This window comes from Geospiza fortis, unplaced genomic scaffold (assembly GCF_000277835.1).
Source record: "Geospiza fortis unplaced genomic scaffold, GeoFor_1.0 scaffold229, whole genome shotgun sequence".
Classification (NCBI taxonomy): domain Eukaryota; kingdom Metazoa; phylum Chordata; class Aves; order Passeriformes; family Thraupidae; genus Geospiza; species Geospiza fortis.
Genome location: NW_005054357.1, coordinates 3751449 through 3771493, shown reverse-complemented (window position 1 = coordinate 3771493; position 20045 = coordinate 3751449). Strand labels below are relative to the sequence as shown.

At 49.6% G+C, this 20045-nt stretch overlaps 1 protein-coding gene across 2 annotated transcripts; it reads left to right on the top strand.

Moving 5' to 3' along the window:
- Window positions 1-938: 938 nt before the first annotated feature.
- Window positions 939-18380, top strand: COLGALT2 (collagen beta(1-O)galactosyltransferase 2). Of its 2 annotated transcripts, none has more exons than XM_005423734.3 (11): window positions 939-1066; window positions 2658-2775; window positions 4314-4448; window positions 6983-7187; window positions 11372-11491; window positions 11958-12034; window positions 13395-13501; window positions 14254-14386; window positions 15203-15330; window positions 16193-16399; window positions 16779-18380. In XM_005423734.3, exons 1-11 carry the CDS (start codon window positions 1053-1055, stop codon window positions 17053-17055), a joined length of 1521 nt encoding a protein of 506 aa, XP_005423791.1. In that variant the 5' UTR covers window positions 939-1052; the 3' UTR covers window positions 17056-18380. The 2 variants fall into 2 exon arrangements, with proteins under 2 accessions (XP_005423791.1, XP_030915013.1); XM_031059153.1 differs by having other exon boundaries at window positions 940-1066; window positions 15203-15273; window positions 16319-16399.
- The last annotated feature ends 1665 nt before the right edge of the window (window positions 18381-20045 follow it).

Sequence of the window (20045 nt, the reverse complement as noted above, 5' to 3'; positions counted from 1 at the left end):
CCTGTTGCACAAACTGAAAAGGGTTCATGTCCTGGTTTTCATCTGTAGGGTCATATGGTGTCTTGGAGTGGAGGTATTTTCCTGAAATAGCTTTGGAGTAGCTGTAGGGTTTGGGATGTGGCTCTTTTCTCTCCCGTGGCTACAGGGAGCTCTGGCTTTAAGGTGGAGGATGTTCTGGGAAGTGCCTTTGGGTCTCCGGAGCTGGAGGATGAACCAAGAAATGTATAGCAGTGGAGGGGAGCTTCCAGCAACCTCCCTCAGTGATGTTTCACGCTGGCTTTACTGTCTGCACCAAACCTTGTGGGACTGTTTGTACTCCCAGAGGAATATGCAGGGATTATAAATTCCCAGTGGAGCTTGCTGAGCTGTGCACTGCCACAGGACTGTGCTTTCCTGCCCATTCCAGCTAGGAAAAATGAGCAGCCCTGTCAGTGACAGGGGTTTGTGGTGGGATCTGACACAGCCCCATGGTGGGGGTGCAAACCCTGGTCCTGGGGAGGAGCAGCTTGGATGGGAATTGGCTCACTCATCCTGTGACTTGAAGGCTCAAGTCACAGGATGAGCATCCCAGGCAGAGAGCAGTGTGTGGGAGCATTTCCATGGGATTGCTGTCAGGGATGTGAATCTGTGCCTCCTGCTCCAGTCTGTTCAGCTCTACCCTGAGGGGAAAAATCCATTCTTCAGCGAGCACTGTGTCCCTCCCCTCCGCTAGGGCACATTTTAGTCATTTGTTTCAGTTATTACATGGTTCTTTTGTCAGCCCACAGGCTTTGTGCCCTTCCCCTTTCCACAGTGGTGGTACTCAGTCACCAGCTGGGGTTAAACCTCAGCCTTAAACCTGTTAAACCTCAGTCTTGTCTTTTTTGGTGGCTGGACTGGCCAGAGGGCTCCATGGTAAAGCAAGGTTTAGTGACAAACCTCGTGCTAACTGCTTCCCTTGCTCTTGCTTTGCCAGGGCAGCCACTGACCACAACATTGACAACACCACAGCAATCCTCAGGGAGTGGCTGAAGAATGTGCAGCACCTGTACCACGACGTGGAGTGGAGACCCATGGAGGAGCCCCCGTGAGTACCTGGGAGGGCTCTTGGCTGCACAGCCCAAATCCCCAAGGTTTTCTGTTTCCAAACCAGGAGCTGGTACTAAATGTCCAAGTGTTAAAATGTGGATTATTTGCTTGCTGGAGTCTGTCCCATTAAAATTGTTTTCTTAGGGAAAAAGGTGAAGTAAGGTCTCTAGAAAGGTCTCTGACTTTAGTGAAGCACCTCATGCAGAATTTTGTGGAAGAAATAATTTTCCATTCAGTTTTTTAGCATCTGTCACTGCTCTCTTTGCATGGTAAACAAATTACATCAAGAGCTACAGGGAATTAAAATTACCATTCTTTATTTGCAAGGAAGCAGAGAAATTATAGCCCCATTCATAATATCTATGAAAGCTCTGACACATCAAATATCCAGTAAGTGCTGAGCCATAGAACTAGATTTAATTCCACATATTGTGCCTTTACGTGATTTGCAGGACCATTGCTTTGAAATATGATGTGTTGGATTTTTATTACTTTAATTTTTATTTATTTTGAAGATCAGCTGTTCCTGGGCTTGTTCTGTTTTCAGTTTCTTCCATCAAGGAAAATTACATCAGTTTCCCCTTCCTTTAGGCCTGCTTTTATATTCGAGTTCCTCACTGCAGTGATGGGGAGCTTGTGGTACAAACCCCCAGGGAGTGCTGGTTTTATTGACATTTTTAATCCTTTCATTTGAATTGAGTTTCCTTCATCCTGCCAAACTTTGCTTAAGTTCTGCAAAAAACCTTTTGAAATTCTTAGCTCCTTCCCTGACTTAACTCTGGCATTGTTTCAAAGTCCTGGATTTTTATTCCTCGTTGGGATCTGCCCCTGAGTTCCCTTCCATCTTTGTTAAAAAGCCCTTGCTTGTGGAGCTGAAGGCAGAGCCATGCATGTGGCTTTGCTGCTGTGGTGGGGCCAGGTGTTGGGAGATTTAGGGGCTGCTCCTAGGATGTGTTAGCACTTCCCAATAATGCCCAAAGCTCCAGGGAGGCCAGGCTGCCTTCATCTTCACATCCCAGCCCTGCTGGTGCTGCTGGGCCGAGGGGGGCTGGAATTGCAGAGGGCAGATGAATTTGTACCCCAGGTCAGGGGGATCAGGGGGCTGCAGGTGGGTTTGGAGGGTCCCCTCTGCTGCCACAGCAGCTCCTGCCCTGGGTGGTGTCGTCAGAAAACTGGCACTGCTTGTTCTCTGGTGCCTTCTGTGCTCGTGCCAGCACAGAACTTGGAGTTATTCTCCTTCAAAACCTCTCCTGGGTTGCCTGAGGTGACTCTAATGCTGTTTTGCTTTCCTAATGAAGGCAGCAGTATAACTTTTTCTTTCTTTCTTCTTTCCTCCTTCTTTCCTCCTCCTTTCCTCCTTCTTCCCTTCTTTTTTCTTCCCTCCTTCTTTTTTCTTTCTTTCCTTCTTTCTTTACTTCTTTCCTTCCTCTTTCTTTCCTTCTTTCTTCCTTTCCTTCTTTCCTCCTTCTTTCTTCCTTTCCTTCTTTCTTCCTTCTTCCCTCCTTCTTTCCTTTTTTTTCACTTTTTTCTGTTTTTTGGTGTAATAAGGCCCAGACATGAATTACAGTCACTTTTTATTTCTTTCCTAGGTCCTACCCAGAAGAGATGGGGCCGAAGCACTGGCCCAGCTCTCGGTTCAGCCACGTGATGAAGCTGCGCCAGGCTGCCCTGCGCGCTGCCCGGGACAAGTGGTCAGACTACATCCTGGTGAGCACAAGCTCTCATTTATTACTGAAGCTGTCCAGGTGCTCACTTGGGTACTGAGGGCTGTCAGAAAGTTTTCTCTCCAGCTAAAGAGAGGTTGAGATGTTGTGGGTCATTTCTTGCTCTGGTGAGCCAGAGACTTTGCGGTGAGGGAGGTGAGTCCTGGCTAAGCTTGGAGCTTTCTCCACAGGCACCAGGACTGAACACAGTCCTGCTGGTGGGAGGGTCCCCCAGATTGATCCCCACCTGGTGAAACGTATGGGAAATAGTTGTGCAGGGCAGCTGTGGGAAGGTGCTGCCTTTGGTCACTGTGAGGGGGATGTTCCCAAAGCCTCCAAGCAAGGTGAAGTGTGAGGGCAGTTGAGGAGTTGTTCTTGATGCTTTTCACAGAGTGAGCTCACCCTGAGTTTCCAGTGATGTTATTTTCCCTGGCAGCTCCCTGTGCTGGCATGAGGTTGTATGGAGTCAGGGAAGCTCTCTGCCCATCTCATTGCTGTGCCCAGGAGCAGCTGCCCCCAGCTTTCCCTGTGACAGCCCTGTGCCCTAGGGAGTTAAACCCACCAGCTCACTGCTTTTAGGGTGGTTTTTTGCTGACCTCGTGGAAACAGTTTTTTTGTTAAGGCTGGAGAAGGCCTGAGATCTCTGAGTCCAGTTGCTGACCTGCCATGTTCACCATTAAGCCACATTCCCAGGTGCACACATTTTTCAACACTTCCAGGGCTGGTGAGTCCACCCCTGCCCTGGACAGCCTATTTCAATGCCTGGCCATTCTTTTAGAAGGAATTTTTCCTCATATCCAGTCTAAACTTCCCTGGGAGCAGAGCCTGACCCCCTGGCTCTCCTCTCCTGTCAGGAGCTGTGCAGAGCCAGAAGGGCCCCCCTGAGCCTCCTTTTCTCCGGGCTGAGCCCCTTTCCCAGCTCCCTCAGCCCCTCCTGGTGCTCCAGACCCTTCCCCAGCTCCATTCCCTTCCTTGGACAAGCACCAGCCCCTCATTGTGAGAGGCCAGAGGTGCCCTAGTGTTGTGGTGTTGTTGGGTTTTTAGGACGAGGTGAGAGATGAGAATTTCACTCTTAAGTTTTCAAAAGGTTGATATTCTATTCTATTCTATTCTATTCTATTCTATTCTATTCTATTCTATTCTATTCTATTCTATTCTAAAACTATACTAAAGAAAGAGAAAGGAGATATCAGAAGGCTAGACAAGAATGAATAATAAAAACCTGTGACATACTCAGAGAGCCTAACACAGCTGGCTGTGATTGGCCATAATTAAAAACAATTCACATGTTGGGTAAATAATTTTTTAAATTATATTTTAAAGCAGTAAAACAGGGAGAAGTTGAAGCTTCCCAGCAAAAAAAAATCTTGGTGAAGGGATTTTTCATAAAATTTCATGGTGATATGGGGACAGGCACTGCCCTGGGCCTGTGCCCACACCAGGGCTGCTCATGTGCCTCTGGCTGCCTCATTCCCAAGAAAGCATCAAGGGAATCATATTGCTTCATCTCTTAACAGGTTTTTTTTCCTCTTCCTTCTGTAGTTTATTGACTCAGATAATCTACTGACCAACCCAGAGACCCTGAAGCTGCTGATAGCAGAGAACAAGACCCTGGTGGCACCGATGCTCGAGTCCCGCTCGCTCTACTCCAACTTCTGGTGTGGCATCACCCCCCAGGCAGGTGACCCCAAGAACAGTGCTGGGGGCTGTGTGACTGGTGTCCTCCAGAGGCTCCTACCCCTGTCTCTGGAGCAGCAGAGAACCAGAGAAACTCTCCTGTTCTCTGGGCTTTCCCATCTGCTGCTGTAGCTCCGAGGTGGTGTTAGCACGTGGTGTGATCCCACACAAACCATTCTTCAGAATTTTTTTTAAGGTGGTTCCATGTTTCTGTAATGGCCTTAAAACCCTTGGTGCCTAATTTTAGGCCAGGTTTTTTTTTTGTATAGTGATGCTAATCCAAGAGGAATTTGCTTTTCTTTCCACAGATCTCCATTGTGTCTAAGTTATCTCTCTCATCTATGAGCAGGATTTTTTAAGTGGGGCAACATCCTTTGCCTTGTAGGGAGTGTATGTGCTGAAGTGTGCATGTAACAGGTACCAGTGGTGAGCCTAAAAATTAGAGTTCCATGTTATTCCCTTTCCATGTTACTTCTGATCCACATAACTGCATTGGCTCATCTGTAGATATCTAGGGAATTGTATAAGGATAGGGCAAAAAAGTGAGTGTTACTTCCCCAAAATACTTTCCTTTCCTCTGGCAATCCCCTTCCGGGTTTTTGAGGAATACGTTTGTCTTTAAAGCTCTCAGTGATTTTTTTTTTATTCTACAGAAATCCCTGTCTGAATCTCTTTTTTGGCACCCACACCATCTTCTGGCAAGGAGTTCCACAGTTCAGACCGAGTAATTGGATAAAAAATAGCAGGAAAAGGTCCTGAACTTTCCAAAATCTTGGGAAGTAAATAGGGAGATAAGAAAGGGAGTGTAACAAGGTGTGTTTGCTTGTTTCACTTGGGTTTGTTTGCTTTGTTTGGAAATGGAGATATAAACTTCATAGCAAAGGTATTGATTGTGCTTGAAGTTTTTAAGGCTTAGTCCTGAGTCAGCCAAGGTTTTCCAGGGGTACATCAGCCCTGCTTCCAGGCTGGAGTGGATCTCTGCCCATCCCCAGCCCCAGCCCTACCTCTCCAGCAGGAACTTTCCACCATTACCAGCACTATCTGAGAAAAGGGGAGAGGAAAACCAGCAAAGGCATCTTGCAAAATGTGGTTTAAAAAAATATCCTGCCGGAGTGAAGAGGAAAGTTCTCCCTTTATTTTTCCTTTTCTCTTGTTTCTGCATGTGGTCCCAGGGCTGTGTGTGCTCAGCCTTGCTCTCCCAGGGGGCTTGGGGAGGGAATCACAGCTGGAGCACATCCTGAAACACAGCCTCCCCCAGCACAGGGCTACAGTGAGCCAAGCCCAGCCCCAGACAGACTGGCATTTTTCTGTCATGGAGCCAAACTGGGGAGAGGCAATAGTGTGGGGGAGTTGGAGCCCTCCTTGCCCACATGGTTTATGAGCAGGGACAGCCCCAAAAGCCCAGGGTGAGCCTGGAGGGGGAAAAATGAGTGTGCAGCATCTTCACTTGTGGGCATTCTCAGGTTAAAGGCTGGATGTGTTAACCCTTCCTTTGGTGGGAATGCCAGTCACACCTCCTCCCACCTGCTCCTTCCTGTGGCACTCAGGATGGCTGTGTTTGGGATACCCCATCCTCACAGTATGGTCACAGTGCACCTGAAAGGCAGAGGCAGATGGCAGATCCATAACCAGGCACATTGCACCACACCCTGGCCCCACACAGAGCAGTTCTGCTGGCTTTTGCTCAGCCAGTGCCTGAATGCTCATGGAAAATTGAGCATAAATGGAGCTTTGACTTCTTTTAGTGACTCATTGTTTCTGTAAAGCCCAGAATCTGCTCTGGATTCAACCATCCAGATGTCAGTTTGATGCTCTGGGGTTTTCTTCCTGGAGGAATGCAGTGTATTTATGTCCACATGAGCCACACACTGTGGGTGTTGCACCCAGAGTGCTGGAAGTGTGGCAGAGCTCCTGCCTACAGGGAATTGCCCAGGAGCTGACTGAAGTGCCTCCCCAGGCAGAGTCAGGAGTGAGTATCAAACCTGCCTGCCCCAGGGTGGAGGAAGCAGGGATTCTTGCACAGCTGATGGAGGCTGAGACATTGCCTTCAGTGCAGTGACAACAAATGATTGTTTTTAAAGATATGGATAGGATAGAATTTATGGATAGAATTAATTTGCAGATCCTACTCTCTGGGATACTAAATGGACTTTGTGCCTGTTGAGTGTGGAAGATGTCATGGATGCTCAGCAGATTCCAGGATCAGGCTGGAGAGTCTAAGTGCAAAAAAGGTTTTGAAGAACCAGGAGAAAATAATCTGAGGTTTGAAGCTCCATCGCAGGGGAATTTTACAGTGGAAAGGTTGGGCTCTCCAAGAGCTCCTATAGAGTAGGGAGAAGGTCAGTTTTTACCTTTTGGGAAGAAGACTGTTTCTAAATACTTGACTGAGTTCTTTCCAAATGGGAGGCACTGAAAAAGCTGAGAGTTGAGCCCTGGTGAGCCTCTGCTGGAGAGCTCAGGGTGTGAGCTCTTGGTAAGGAACAGCTTTGAAACGGGAATCTCTTGTGCCAACAGCCCCCTCTTTGTGGTTTCAGGGCTACTACAAGAGGACCCTGGAGTACCCCCTGATCCGGGAGTGGAAGAGGATGGGCTGTTTTGCTGTCCCCATGGTGCATTCCACGTTCCTCATTGACCTGAGGAAGGAGGCCTCTGCCAAGCTGGCCTTCTACCCCCCGCACCAGGACTACACCTGGAGCTTCGATGATATCATGGTCTTTGCCTTCTCCAGTCGCCAGGCAGGTGTGTCCAGGGCCTCTGCTGGGGAGGGCTCCCTCCTAGAGACACACAGGCCTCCACTGCAGCCTCACAGCCCTGAAGTCCTGGGTGGGCTTCCATGGGGAGTTCAGACCCTGCTCCCTTTCCTCTCTGGGGTCTCTTAGGGGTAACCAGCAGCAAGTGACTGGAAAGGCAGTGTTGGATTGCTGCTGGTTTCAGAGGGTGTGGGGCTGTTCCTGGGATGGGGCAATATTTCAGAGACAAACCCTGGGGTTCCACCCTTGGTTGGTGTCACAGCAGGTGAACACAGGTGGGTGCTGGGAGAGTGGAAGGTGGTCTGGGGTGAGGGATCTATAGTTACCACTTCCAAAAGATCCATGAGGAAAGGGATGATGACAAGAGACTCTTCTTAAACCATAGGATCCTAGAACAGTTCAGGTTAGGGGGGACCTTACAGCTCATCTCATTCCACACTGTGTGCACAGACACCTTCCACTAGACCTGGTTGCTTCAAGCCCCATCCAGCCTGGCCTTGGGTACTTCCAGGGAGAGGAAATCTCTGGCTGCTGATGTTTTAAGAGAGCTCCAGGTGTTGCTGAGACATCACTGGCTCTGAAGTGCCTTGTGCTGCTGCTGTTTGTGCTTGTGGTGAGGATGTTTAGTCCCGTTGATTTCTGGAGAGTGGCTCTTGGGAATGTTCTGTCTCCAGCTGCCAGACCTGTGTGTAGCAGTGTCACAGCTGAAGGGGGTTCCCAGGGCTGTAATGGCCATCTCTGTTGTTCTTTGCCTGCTGTGGTGGAAAGGGAAAAGTTTGGGGCATTACAAAGAAAAGGGGGTTGGTGAAACCTCAGCAGCACCCATAAGTGCCTTCTGTTCAGAAGTGAGTGGGTTGGTGGGGTGAATTATCAAGGCAAAGTTGTTCATGAATCCTCTGAGTGATGTGCAGTTGGTGCCCCCTGTCCTCTGCAGAAGATGGAATGTTAAGGAGAGCAGGAAGGGCTGCTCTTGGGAGCAGGCAGGCAGGGAGAAAGCCAAGGGAAGAAGGGTTGCTGTTGTTGTTGTTGTTGTGCAGGCTGAGCCTCCCTTCCCAGTGATCCCAGACCAGCACACAGCCACCAGCTGCCTGTAGCTTCCCTTTAGTGCTGGCTCTGGTGGGCAGGTTTTGACAGCAGCAGCAATGATGCTGTTGTCTTGGCAGAGTGAGCAGGGCGTTCTCAGAACCAGCTGTAAGAGGATGAGGAGTGTCAGACAAGATGAATGGTGGAGGAGAGGCAGCAAGAGCTGAGATTGGAGCCCCTGGGAGGCAGAGGTGAGAAGGGAATGGCAGAGCAGCTTCAGGGTCCTGACTTTCAGAGTCAGGCCATGAGTGCAGAAGCACAAGAGTGAGACCCCCAGGCCATTCAGTTCAGTGTTTCCCCAGCACTGCCAAATCCATCACTGAACCGTGTCCCCAGGTGCCACCTCTTGGCTCCAGAGGAGAGTTGAGGTTTAAGTTTGGAGAGCAAAGCAGGCTGCTTAGAACCTACCCCTCCACTGCTTCCCTCTGACAGCTCTCCCAGAAGTGCAGCCTCCAGCCCCTGTGGTAACTGCAGTGCATTAGCTCCAGCTGCTTCAGAAATATTTCAGGGATTCAAACCCATCATTTTTTCCTTCTGTCCTACAACACCAGCTTTTTCCAGGACTGACCCATGACATGGAAGGCTTTGCTCCAGCTGTCTGGCCTGTTCCTCTGCTCAGATTGTTGACTTGTGTCCTGAGCTCAGTCTTGTCACCCAGGATAAAAGGATGACATCCAAATTCAGAAATGTGAAAAATGTGTGAGCTTTGAGGGAAATTTCTTTTTGGAGTAATTTCACTTACTTTCCCTCAAGTCAGAAATGATACTGGCTTTTGTCCAGGCCAAAAGCTGTGCTTAAAAAATCATCAATTCCCAACAGGCAGTGTGCTGCTGGAAGCAGCTGTTCTGGGGTGCTCCAAGGAGCATCCCACCTCTGAGAGAGGATGTGGCCTGTGTGGGAGTGCTGCATCTGAGCAGAGCTCAGTGGGAGTGTTACTGCCAGCACTGCACTCTGCAGAGCCCCTTGCACTCACAGGAGAGCTTTTAGCCAGGTCAGCCTGGAGAAAAGGAGGCTCAGGTGAGACCTTAGAGACCCTTCCAGTGCCTAAAGGGGCTCCAGGAGAGCTGGAGAGGGACTTGGGACAAGGGATGGAGGGACAGGAGAATGGCTTCCCCCTGCCAGAGGGCAGGGTTAGATGGGATACTGGGAAGGAATTGTTCCCTGTGAGGGTGGGCAGGCCGGGGCACAGGGTGCCCAGAGAAGCTGGGGCTGCCCCTGGATCCCTGGCAGTGCCCAAGGCCAGGCTGGACGGGGCTTGGAGCACCCTGGGACAGTGGAAGGGGTCCCTGCCATGGCAGGGGAGGAATGAAATAAGCTTTAAGGTCCCTTCCCACCCAAACCATTCCATGATTCCATGATCTCCTGAGCTGCCTTTCAGCCTGGGTCTCTGAAGCCCTTGAGCCAGCCAGCAGGGTCTGGTCAGAGGGAAGTGGGGACAGTTTTGGTTCCTTAACTGTAGCTGTGGTTTTAGGCTGTGACTGTAAATCCTGGACATTGCCTTTAAAGCCCGTTAAGAAGAATAATACAAACACCTGTAGTTTTTCTATCCCTTGTAGCAATCATTTACTTTGTTATAAAAACAGAGCTGGAGAGTGAGTGCCCCTCCCTCCTTTATGGGAGCTTTACCATTTTCAAGCACATTTAATCCCAGACAGAGCAGGAACACTGGTGTGAATCTGTGCAGATTAAGTTCAAGGCAGCGGAAGATAAGAACAGAGATCAGTGAGCCAGATAAGATTAGTTGATTAGATCAGTGCCAAATCCATTCATGTCTGCAGGTAGTAGTTTTTTTATTCTGCCATTTACCTAAATTGCAGCTGACAGCTGAATGTGTTTTGGCAAGGAGCATAGCCAGCAATTTACTTGTAGAACTTAACATGAGAGAAACACCAGAGTCATTAGTGCTAACAGTTCCACTCTGCTAAAAATACCATGGATTAGGGGCACTAATAGATGAAAGCATCAGCTCACCAGGTAGTGTCTGCTTTTCATTTATTTCCTCGAGGGAGGGGGCTGGTTAAGCTTGTTTCATTAAAAAAAAAAAATTAAAAAGAAAGACAAAGGCAGTTTTTGGCTGGTTGCTTGGGTTCTGGCAGCTTTGATTTGGGGTAATTAATAAAGGACCTTACCAGAACTCAATGAAAAACAACGGAAATGCTTCCCTTGGCTTCTCGGGATGTGGCTTTTGAGCATGTTGCCTGATGTGAAAGGCAGAGTTACAGCCAGTGGTGAGCAAATCCTTGTCATCCCAGAGGGAAAAGCGTTCTGCTGATGCTGGGATGTTCCCACTGGGTGAGGCTGTGCCCTGCAAATGCATTTACTCCAAGGACAGGCTTTGCACCTTCTCTCTGTTTCCCACCTTCAACAAGCAGTTGCAAAAGCTTTTGAGTGGAAGGGTGTTAATGTTGTCACATCTGTTCTCCTCACTGGTGTCTCTGTCACTCTGGGATTTTCCTTTCATCTTCAGGGCACAGTAGCAATTAGTTCTGGAAAGGACTGTGTTTGCTGGTGACTTGGCATTTCAAAGGTTGTTGTCATATGTATTCCTCAAAGTCCTTTGCCAGCAGCACAGGTGAAAATGTATCACTTTTATTTCCTAGCCAAAGCAAAAGGAAGCAGTGATAAAGAATGGAATGGGTTGAGTTAGAAGGGACCTTAATGATCATCTCGTTTCAGGGACACCTCCCACTGTCCCAGGTTGCTCCAAGCCCTGTCCAACCTGGCCTTGGACACTTCCAGGGATCCAGGGGCACACACAGCTACTCTGGGCACCCTGTGCCAGAGCCTCAGCACCCACACAGGGAACAATTCCTTCCCAAAATCCAATCTAAACCCACTCTCTTTCAGTGGGAAGCCACACCCCTGTCAGCCCAGGCCCTTGGAGGATCAGTTAGGCAGCCAGCAGGGATTGGTTTTATGGGAGAGGCCACTTGCTGCCAGCCAGGCCAAACAGAAAGTGGAACTGGAATGATTCTGACTTGTTTGCTTATGAAGCAGAACTTCTTGGGACTGAGGTCCTGGCACAAGTGTGTTTGTGGCAGTGCAATGCCCTGGTAGCAGGCCTGATTTCTGCCTCTCTGTGATCCCCAGGAGTCCAGATGTTCATCTGCAACCGTGAGCACTACGGGTTCCTTCCCATGCCCCTGAAGCCGCAGCAGTCGCTGCAGGAGGAAGCTGAGAATTTTGTGCACACCCTGATCGAGGCCATGAGTGAGTTGTTGTGCCCTTGCCATGATGGACCCCCCAGGTTAATGCCTGCAGAGCTCTCCTGCCAGCAGCCCAGCTCTCATTCTCTTGCAAGTCTGCATCCCAACCTGTCTGTTCTAATCTTGTTTTGATAAGCACTTTTCAAATTTTTCCACCGCTTTTCTACCTAGGGATGTAATTGCTTCATGGTCAGGTCAACCCCATCCACAAAATCCCTCAACTTCCCCAGATCAAGTGCATCTTTCATGTGGAATGGGTGCTGCATGTCCATGTTTTTTTCCTGATGTCTGTCTGGCACATGGCTGCTGGCTCTGGCTTTGCCATGTGCTGCTTCCTGCTGTTCCCGTGCTGCAGTGGCTCCTCATCCCAGGATCCCGGGATGGAGGGAGGGAGAGAGACACCTTCAGACAGGTCATGTCCACTGCAGGGAGTGCTCGAGGGTGACTCTGGGGTCTCTCCTCTCTTTCAGTCGATCGCCCTCCCGTGGAGCCCTCTCAGTACATCTCTGTCCCTCCGAAGCACCCTGACAAGATGGGCTTTGATGAAGTAAGGAGCCTGCTCTGCTGTTTATTGTCTTGTCTTCTCACTCATCCCCTGATCCTTAACGTCCCTTCCAACATAAACCATGCCATGATTCTGGTTTTATCCAGCCAGGAAGAGAAGGCAGAAGTGAGGCTGAAAAGCAGGTTAACTCCCCTGTTCTTGTGCTGTTTGCTCTGCATCTGACTCTGCAGAGCAGCTTGGCCTCCCTTCCATCTGTGACAGAAATTGGGCCTTTGGTAAAGCTCTCCAGTGGCAGGAGGGAAGGATTTCTCTCACCCAAGAGCAGGTGGGGGATGCAGGCTCACAGCTGAGTTGTGGCCCACCTTGGATACCCCCAGGGATGCAAACCATGGGAGAGGGCTGGAGAGGGACGTGCCAGGCTCTGGTTGCCTGGTGTCTGTGTTACTCCCAGAGCCAGCAGCCCCTGTGTGTGCAGCTGCCAGGGTGGCTCTGGGACTGAGGGAGTTGTGAGGATCAGGGGAGCCTTTGTCTTCTTGGTGTGCTCTGCTCCATCTGTCTGTGGGGCTCCTGAGGCTGAACCCAACCCAGCTGTGTGTCTGTGTTTAAGGCACAGCTGGAACAGGTTTTTTCCATGTTGTCCTTTGTGGCTGTGCTTTATTTATCCAGTTTATTATTCTTTTATTTGCACTGAGCTGAAATTCGTTCTGCTTCTTACTGAGATGAGGATTTGCTCCATGGGCTACAAGGCTGTGCTTGTACCAGCCTGCCTGGGACTGAAAAATATCCCTGAGTCCCTGAGGCTTACCTGCAGTGAGGGCTTCAGTCCTCAGCCCTCCACCAGTCTCCTCGAGGCTTTGGATAGAGCCCTGCCCAGACATCTCTGGTCTCAGCCTTGGCTCTCTGCTCTGGCAAGGATCACAGTGGATTTTCAGTGCCAGAAGTAATCACAAAAATCCTTTCTTTACCATGGCCTTGTTCTTGGATGGTGGCCCTGCTGATAATCCTAAATCCAGGCAGTGGCAGTGTTCCTCTAGGACTGATGCTGCAGATGGTCATGTTACTCTGTTTGATACAAACCTAAACATCCTGTGTCTTTGGAAATTACAGACTTGGCTCTAACTGGTCTCTCCTCATTTTCTTCATCCTAAAAGAGCAAGTTTCCTCTGTGAACATCCATAAAAAGTAGTTGTTAGAGAAAAAGCCTCTACACTTTCAACTCAAAACCAAGTTCAGCTTTTTGACAAATTCTAGACAACCTGGAGCGAACACACGTGGTATTTTCACTATTTTCACAAGACCTGCTTTTCCAGTGGGGCTGCTGGAGAGAGCTGGATCAGGACTTCCCTTCTCCCTCCCTCCCAGCTGGGAGTGTGATGTCCTGGTGTCTTTCTGTTCCTCCCAGATTTTCATGATCAACCTGAAGCGCCGCAAGGACCGGCGGGATCGGATGCTGCGGACGCTCTACGAGCAGGAGATTGCAGTGAAGGTAGTGGAGGCTGTGGATGGAAAGTGAGTTTTGGTTGGGCTTGAGGATGTTTTCACAGTGGGATGTGCTTTACTGCTTCACAGCATCTGCTTGGATGCCCTGACCTACTCCCAGCAGGGCAGGGTTGGCTGCAGGGGGAGCTGAGCACCCCTTGGATGTCCCTGACCATCTGTCTGGGGCAATTCTGCTCTGTTTCTTTCCTTCTTTGCAAGTAGTCAGTCTCTGGATTTGAGGATATTAGAGGGCTTTTCCAATCTTAATAATTGTAAGGTATGTTAAGACCTTTTAATAAATTAGAGGGCTTTTCCAATCTTAATAATTCTATGATTCTAAGGTATGTTAAGACCTTTTAGTAATGAGTAACCAAGGCAGAAATTTTGAGTCTGTGAGTTGCAAAAAGGCCCCAAGGAGACAGGACTCCACGTACCATCTAGTGGTCTTGGAGACTTGGGATCCTATTAAGGCCTCAGAAAATTAATCAAAGCCAAGCACCTGGCAAGTGGATGGTCCCACAGGAAGTTTTTGGCAGAGTTAAAGATAATTGATGGTCCCATGAAAAGTCTTTGGCAGAGTTAAGGATACAATTTATCAGCTTGACTTAGAGATGTAAATCAAGAAGTTCATTTCCCTCTGTGTTTTTGAGCAAAACAAATGTAGGAATTTCTCCAGGTGTGGCTTTTCCCTGACCATCAGCAGTATTCCCCATGCTGTGCCTGTGTCTGATTTGAAGTGACTTATTGTTTTGCAATGGTGATAAATACTTTGTGTTTCCCAGAGCACTGAACACAAGTCAGCTCAAAGCTCTCAGCATCGAAATGCTGCCAGGGTACCGGGACCCCTACTCCTCCAGGCCCCTGACCAGAGGAGAGATCGGCTGCTTCCTGAGCCACTACTACATCTGGAAGGAGGTGAGGGCTTTGGGGGGCCTTGAGGGTCCTGCAGGATCCAATGCCCTGCTGAAGGGCATTGGATCCAGCCCAGGTGTCTGGAAGTGTAGGATAGGAGTGATTTCCTTGGACTGCAGGGGTTTTCTTGAATGCAGTGTTCACCTTTCACACCTCCCCTTTCCTTTCCCAGTATGTAAAGGGGCTCCAAGAGAGCTGGAGAGGGACTTGGGACAAGGGATGGAGGGACAGGACAAGGGAGAATTGCTTCCCACTGCCAGAGGGCAGGGTTAGATGGGATGTTGGGAAGAAGTTCTTTCCTCTGAGGGTGCTGAGGCCGTGGCACAGAGAAGCTGTGGCTGCCCCATCCCTGGAAGTGTCCACGGCCAGGTTGGGTGGTGCTTGGGGCAACCTGGGCTAGTGGAAGGTGTCCCTGCCCATGGCAGGAGGGTGGACCTGGATTGGCTTTAAGGTCCCTTCCAACCCAAACCATTTGGGGATTCTGAGATTCATTTGCCCTCAGCTCCAAGTGATTTTTATCAGAACACTTTCATGACTGTTTTTGCAGTCCATCCAATATCCTGCTTGGGGCAAGCTTGCTTAGAAGAAAGGCAAGAATGTTTTGAAAAGCAAATGGGGTTAAAGAAACAGTCCTGGTTTTTTCCCCTTATTTTCCATCTGAGCAGGACCAAGTTCCAGTGGCTTGACATATCATGTATATGTCACAGAGTGGTTCTCAACTCCCTGCCTGTGTGTTCTGGGAGGCAGTGCCAGGTCAGGGTGGCCCCAGTGACAGCACATGAGGGCCACTGTGTTGATGTTGGAGCCCTCGTGTTTCAGGTGGTGAGCAGGGGCCTGGAGAAGACCCTGGTCATTGAGGACGATGTGCGCTTTGAGCACCAGTTCAAGAGGAAGCTCATGAAGCTGATGGACGACATCGAGCAAGCCCAGTTAGACTGGGAGCTGATGTAAGTTCCTGCTCCTCTGGGAGGTCCTGGCACCTGGGGAGGTTGGCAGCACTGCTGGGGTGTGATAGAGGTGCAGGTTGATGCTGCAGTGCAGGGGATGGTGGCACAGTGTTCTTGGTAGCTCTTCCCACCACAACAGATCCACCCTGTGGGGCGGCTGTTGCCCAGGGCACCATCTCTGCCCATGGTGTGGACAAAGTTGTTTGACCTCAGCTGTGTTGGAGATGCTGACAGAGGAACCAGCACAGCTCAGTCCTGAGCCTCGGACAGTGTCATCTTAGCTCCCTTAGGGAGCCTCTCACAGCTGTCCCACCCACTGGGTTAAGACTTGGATAGTGGTGTAGGATAGAAATCCGTGAGCTGGGTCAGGGATTGCTTCTGGGATTGGCCCTTTGCCCTGGCCTGGCTGGCACAAACAGTCATGTCCTAATTGCTATGGTGTGACCGTGTTCACAGGGGTCTTAGGATGAGAGAAAAGACGAGGATCTGACTCCATGTTTCAGAAGGCTTGATTTATTATGATATATATTATATTAAAACTATACTAAAAGAATAGAAGGATTTCATCAGAAGGCTAGCTAAGAACAGAAAAAGAAAGAATGATAGCAAAATCTTGTGGCTCAGCTCTCTGTCTGAGCCAGCTGACTGTGATTGGCCGTTAATTAGAAACAACCACATGAGACCAATCACAGATCCACCTGTTGCATTCCACAGCAGCAGACAATCATTGTTTACATTTTGTACCTGAGGCCTCTCAGCTTCTCAGGAAAAAGAATCCTAAGGAAAGGATTTTTCGTAAAATGTGTCTGTGACACTGTGGATTCACTTTGGTCCCATCTCCTTGATCTTCTGACTCCTGCAGCTACATTGGCCGGAAAAGGATGCAGGTGCAGGAGCCCGAGAGAGCTGTTCCCAATGTCCGGAATCTGGTGGAGGCTGATTACTCCTACTGGACCCTGGGCTACGCCATCTCCTTCCACGGGGCTCAGAAGCTCATTGGGGCTGAGCCCTTCAGCAAGATGCTGCCCGTGGATGAATTCCTGCCCATCATGTACAACAAGCACCCTGTGTAAGTCCCTCTGTGGCTCGGGGGGGAATATGGGCTGGGTCTCGCTGACTGATCTTAAACCAGGTCTTGTTGGTAGCCTGGCTGGTGGGGACTCCTTGTGGTGCTTGGTTTTGTCCTGCTGGCACAGGTCAGAGGAGGTGACAGAGGGGAATGCCTGGGGCAGGGCTTGTGGGCTGCTTGTCTGAGGCACTTGTCTGTCTGTGGGAGCTTTGGTTGTGCAGGTGTGTGTGGTTGTAAGGACACGGTTCTGGCTGTACCCCAGCACCTACCCCCACTCCCAGACAACTCTGCTCCCATGTTCCACTGGCCATGTCTCCCAGGGACAAGGTTGGCACCAGTGAGGTTCCTCTGTTGCTGATGGCGTTTCTCTCCTCCGTAGCACAAAGTACATGGAGTACTATGAGCCCAGAGACTTGAAGGCCTTCTCAGCAGAACCCCTGCTTGTCTACCCCACGCACTACACGGGGCAGCCGGGCTACCTCAGCGACACGGAGACCTCCACCATCTGGGACAACGAGACTGTGTCCACGGACTGGGACAGAACACACTCCTGGAAGTCCCGGCAGCAGGGCAAGATCCACAGCGACGCCCAGAACAAGGACGCCCTGCCCTCCCAGTCCTCCCTGGACACGCCGTCAGCCAGGGACGAGCTATGACTGCCCACCTCCCCGGGACTCCGTTGACAGCTGAACCTGCCTCACACTTTAGCTTTTCACCCTTGAAAGTTGTGGAGCAGCTCTTCATGTGGTCTCCTTCCCACCACTCCCAAGGGCTGTGCGCGGGATCGGGCCGGACACCTGCCCAGGCCGCCAAGGACAGGGTGGGACACCAAGGAGGAAGCAGAACAACAGTTCCAGATCCAAGCAAAAGCCCTGGCAAGCTTTTGTTAGAACACCAGCCTGGAATGACGTGGTTCCACAGTTCCTCGTGTAGAACACTGTATTTATAAAGATTAATATATAGAGGTGTACAAATGTCAGTGCCTTTCGGGATGGCTGTACCTGGGCTGCTCCCTCACTGTTACTCCTTGTAGGTCTGTAGGCTTTTACCACCCTGTTTGCTGAGCATCTGGGGGATTTGGGTTTGTTTTCCAAAGGGATCCCTATCAGAATCGAGATGTTTCCCCAAAGTGTTCAATGCAGGAGAGCAGTGCTCCTCTGTCGTGTCCTCTCCCCATCAAACTCCTGTACAAAACCAGTGCTGGCTTCCCATCAGCTCATTTTTAATCTTGCTGCATCCCATCTAAACAGGCCTCTGGATCCAGAACGGATGTCTTGGAATGTCTGAAGTCATGGAAGCCATGCAAGTGGAGGTAGCTGGATTTATTTATCTCTGCATTGCCTGAAGGGAATGCAGGCAGAGCTGGTCCCTGTCACATCCTGCTTCACCCCTGCCTCAACTTAGTCCTTCAGGAAAACAAAACCCCACGACCTATTGGCAGGCCTGTTTATTCAGGCCATAAAAGCAAATGTAGGAGTTTTGGGAACTTAAAATGTAAGAAGTTAGGTTACAAACTCTCCTTCTAAAACCAAAAGAACCTACAGCAATGTTACTCTCTCAACAGCCCAACAGAATTGTGTGTCACAGGACGGAAGGGCGACTTGCCTGGATATTTTTTCATGTGAGGAGTGAACTTTTCTGTGTTTTGGATGAGTTCTGATGTTTTTGCTGTTGGCTCACATGCCATCAGGATATGGTGTTTATTTTTTTTAAAAAAAACCTTTCTCAGAGGCCAGGTGATCATGGACTATACTGGCACAGACCCTGAGCTTCTGGGCAGTGGGAGGATTCCCTCCTGGAATTGCCATCTAGGGGCTCACCTGCTGGCAGATCTGTGCATTGAGTACGTGTGGCTGGGGTTTTTGGTTTTAATTTGTGTTTGTTTTGAATAATTACTGATCAATGTTGTGCTTTCTGCTGCAGAAGACATGTTATTACCTGTCAGCCGGTCTGATAATACATAGAACCTGGTGCAAGATGAGCAGCTCTGTGTGTTCTTCATTGTGTGGGAGAGTCCTGGAAAGGTTTGGGTTGTGGAAGGCACTTCTAAAGGTCCCACAGTCCAACCTCCTGCCATGGGCAGGGACACCTTTCAATAGACCAGGTTCCTCCAAGCCCCCTCCAGCCTGACCCTGAATGTTACTGGAGGTTAATGGAAGTCCAGCTCAAGGGATTCTTGGCCATGTTCCTCTCCCATGGAGTCACTGGTTGTGATTCTGCAGTTCCCACCTGGAAGCCAAGTTCCTGCTGGTGTCCGTGTGGGAGTAGATGCCCACACGACCTGGTGAGTATGGAGGTTGCACCATGGGCCCACACAGAGCCTGGGTCATTCCTTCCTCACAATCCCTCTTGCTTCCTCCACAGGTCTCTTGCTTTATGAGCCCACATGGCCTGTGTGAAGGACATTGGAAGTCTTCACCCCCTCCACTCCAGCACCAGGCATTGGATCTCCTCCTCTGAAGTGGAATTTTTCCAGTTACAACCTCATTTCATGCGTGGCCAGTGTGAGATGAGGCCACAGTCATTCATGATACCCCCTCCACGCTGGCCACAGCTCCAGTGAGTATTGTTCCTCTTCCACAGGTTAACTTCCTGTCAATGGACCAATCCATTGGTTCTCTTTCAAGGGTCAGGTTCCCTCCATTGAAGTGTTCTTCGTTATCTTGTTGACATGTACAACCACGGGGCAAATGTGGCAGTGCCTTAGGCACGACCTTGGGTCCCTGACACAACTTTGTATTTTTTTTTTTACTCAGCTAATGGGTTTCAGAACTGAGCAGGAGCACCAGCTTTGAACCAGCCTTCTGACAGCTTCTTCACAAGGCAGGCTGTGGTGGCAGGCCCTCAAAATGATTAATTGCAGTAGGAGCTGCTTGGAACCCACCAGCTTGGTCTTTGCTGTGGGTTAAGGATGGAAACGTGCTGTTGTGCTCTCGATATGGCATGTGAAATTCCAAGTTCACCAATGGATTGTATTGATCCTGAAGGCAATGGAGTAAGGTCCTGGTGTTGGGTTTTGTGGTCTGAGGTAGTTTAAAAATCAGATTCAGGTACTTTTTGTTTTGTCTTCCTTAGTGTGCACATGAGCGGCCTTTAAGTGGCCAGGGCAGCTGTAGTTCAGGGACTGAGTGTGAGACTTGTGGGCAGCTTTAGGAGCCTCCCCTCATCCTGAAGTGATTTGTGAGATGGCAGAAGGGGCTGTAGTGTGTAAACTGTTTATCTGAATGTTGGTATTGTGTGCAGGGAGGGGAAAACACAACAAGGTAATGACTGTGAGAGCAGGAGGAAAAAAACACAATGGGGAGAAATGGATACACTCAAAGGCACTTCTTTTGTGTTATCTGACCTCAGAAGTCATTCAGTGGCTCAAAAGAGAATAATTTAATGCAGAAGACATAAAACTGGTGTGCAATCTTAATTACCCAGTTAAGGAAATAGTTAAGCTGAAACCTCAAGAAATAGCACACCAAATATCCCTGTCTCTCAGAGGCTGTGTGCATGCCTGATGCACTGGGAGGGCTTTGGCTTTGCTGTTGAGAAGTTAAAACAGTGGAAGTGGAGAGGCTGAAGAAAGTGACATCAAGGGAAGTGGTGTGAGGTGTTTTTAGACATCTGACATGCACTAATGAAAGGAAATTGACTGATT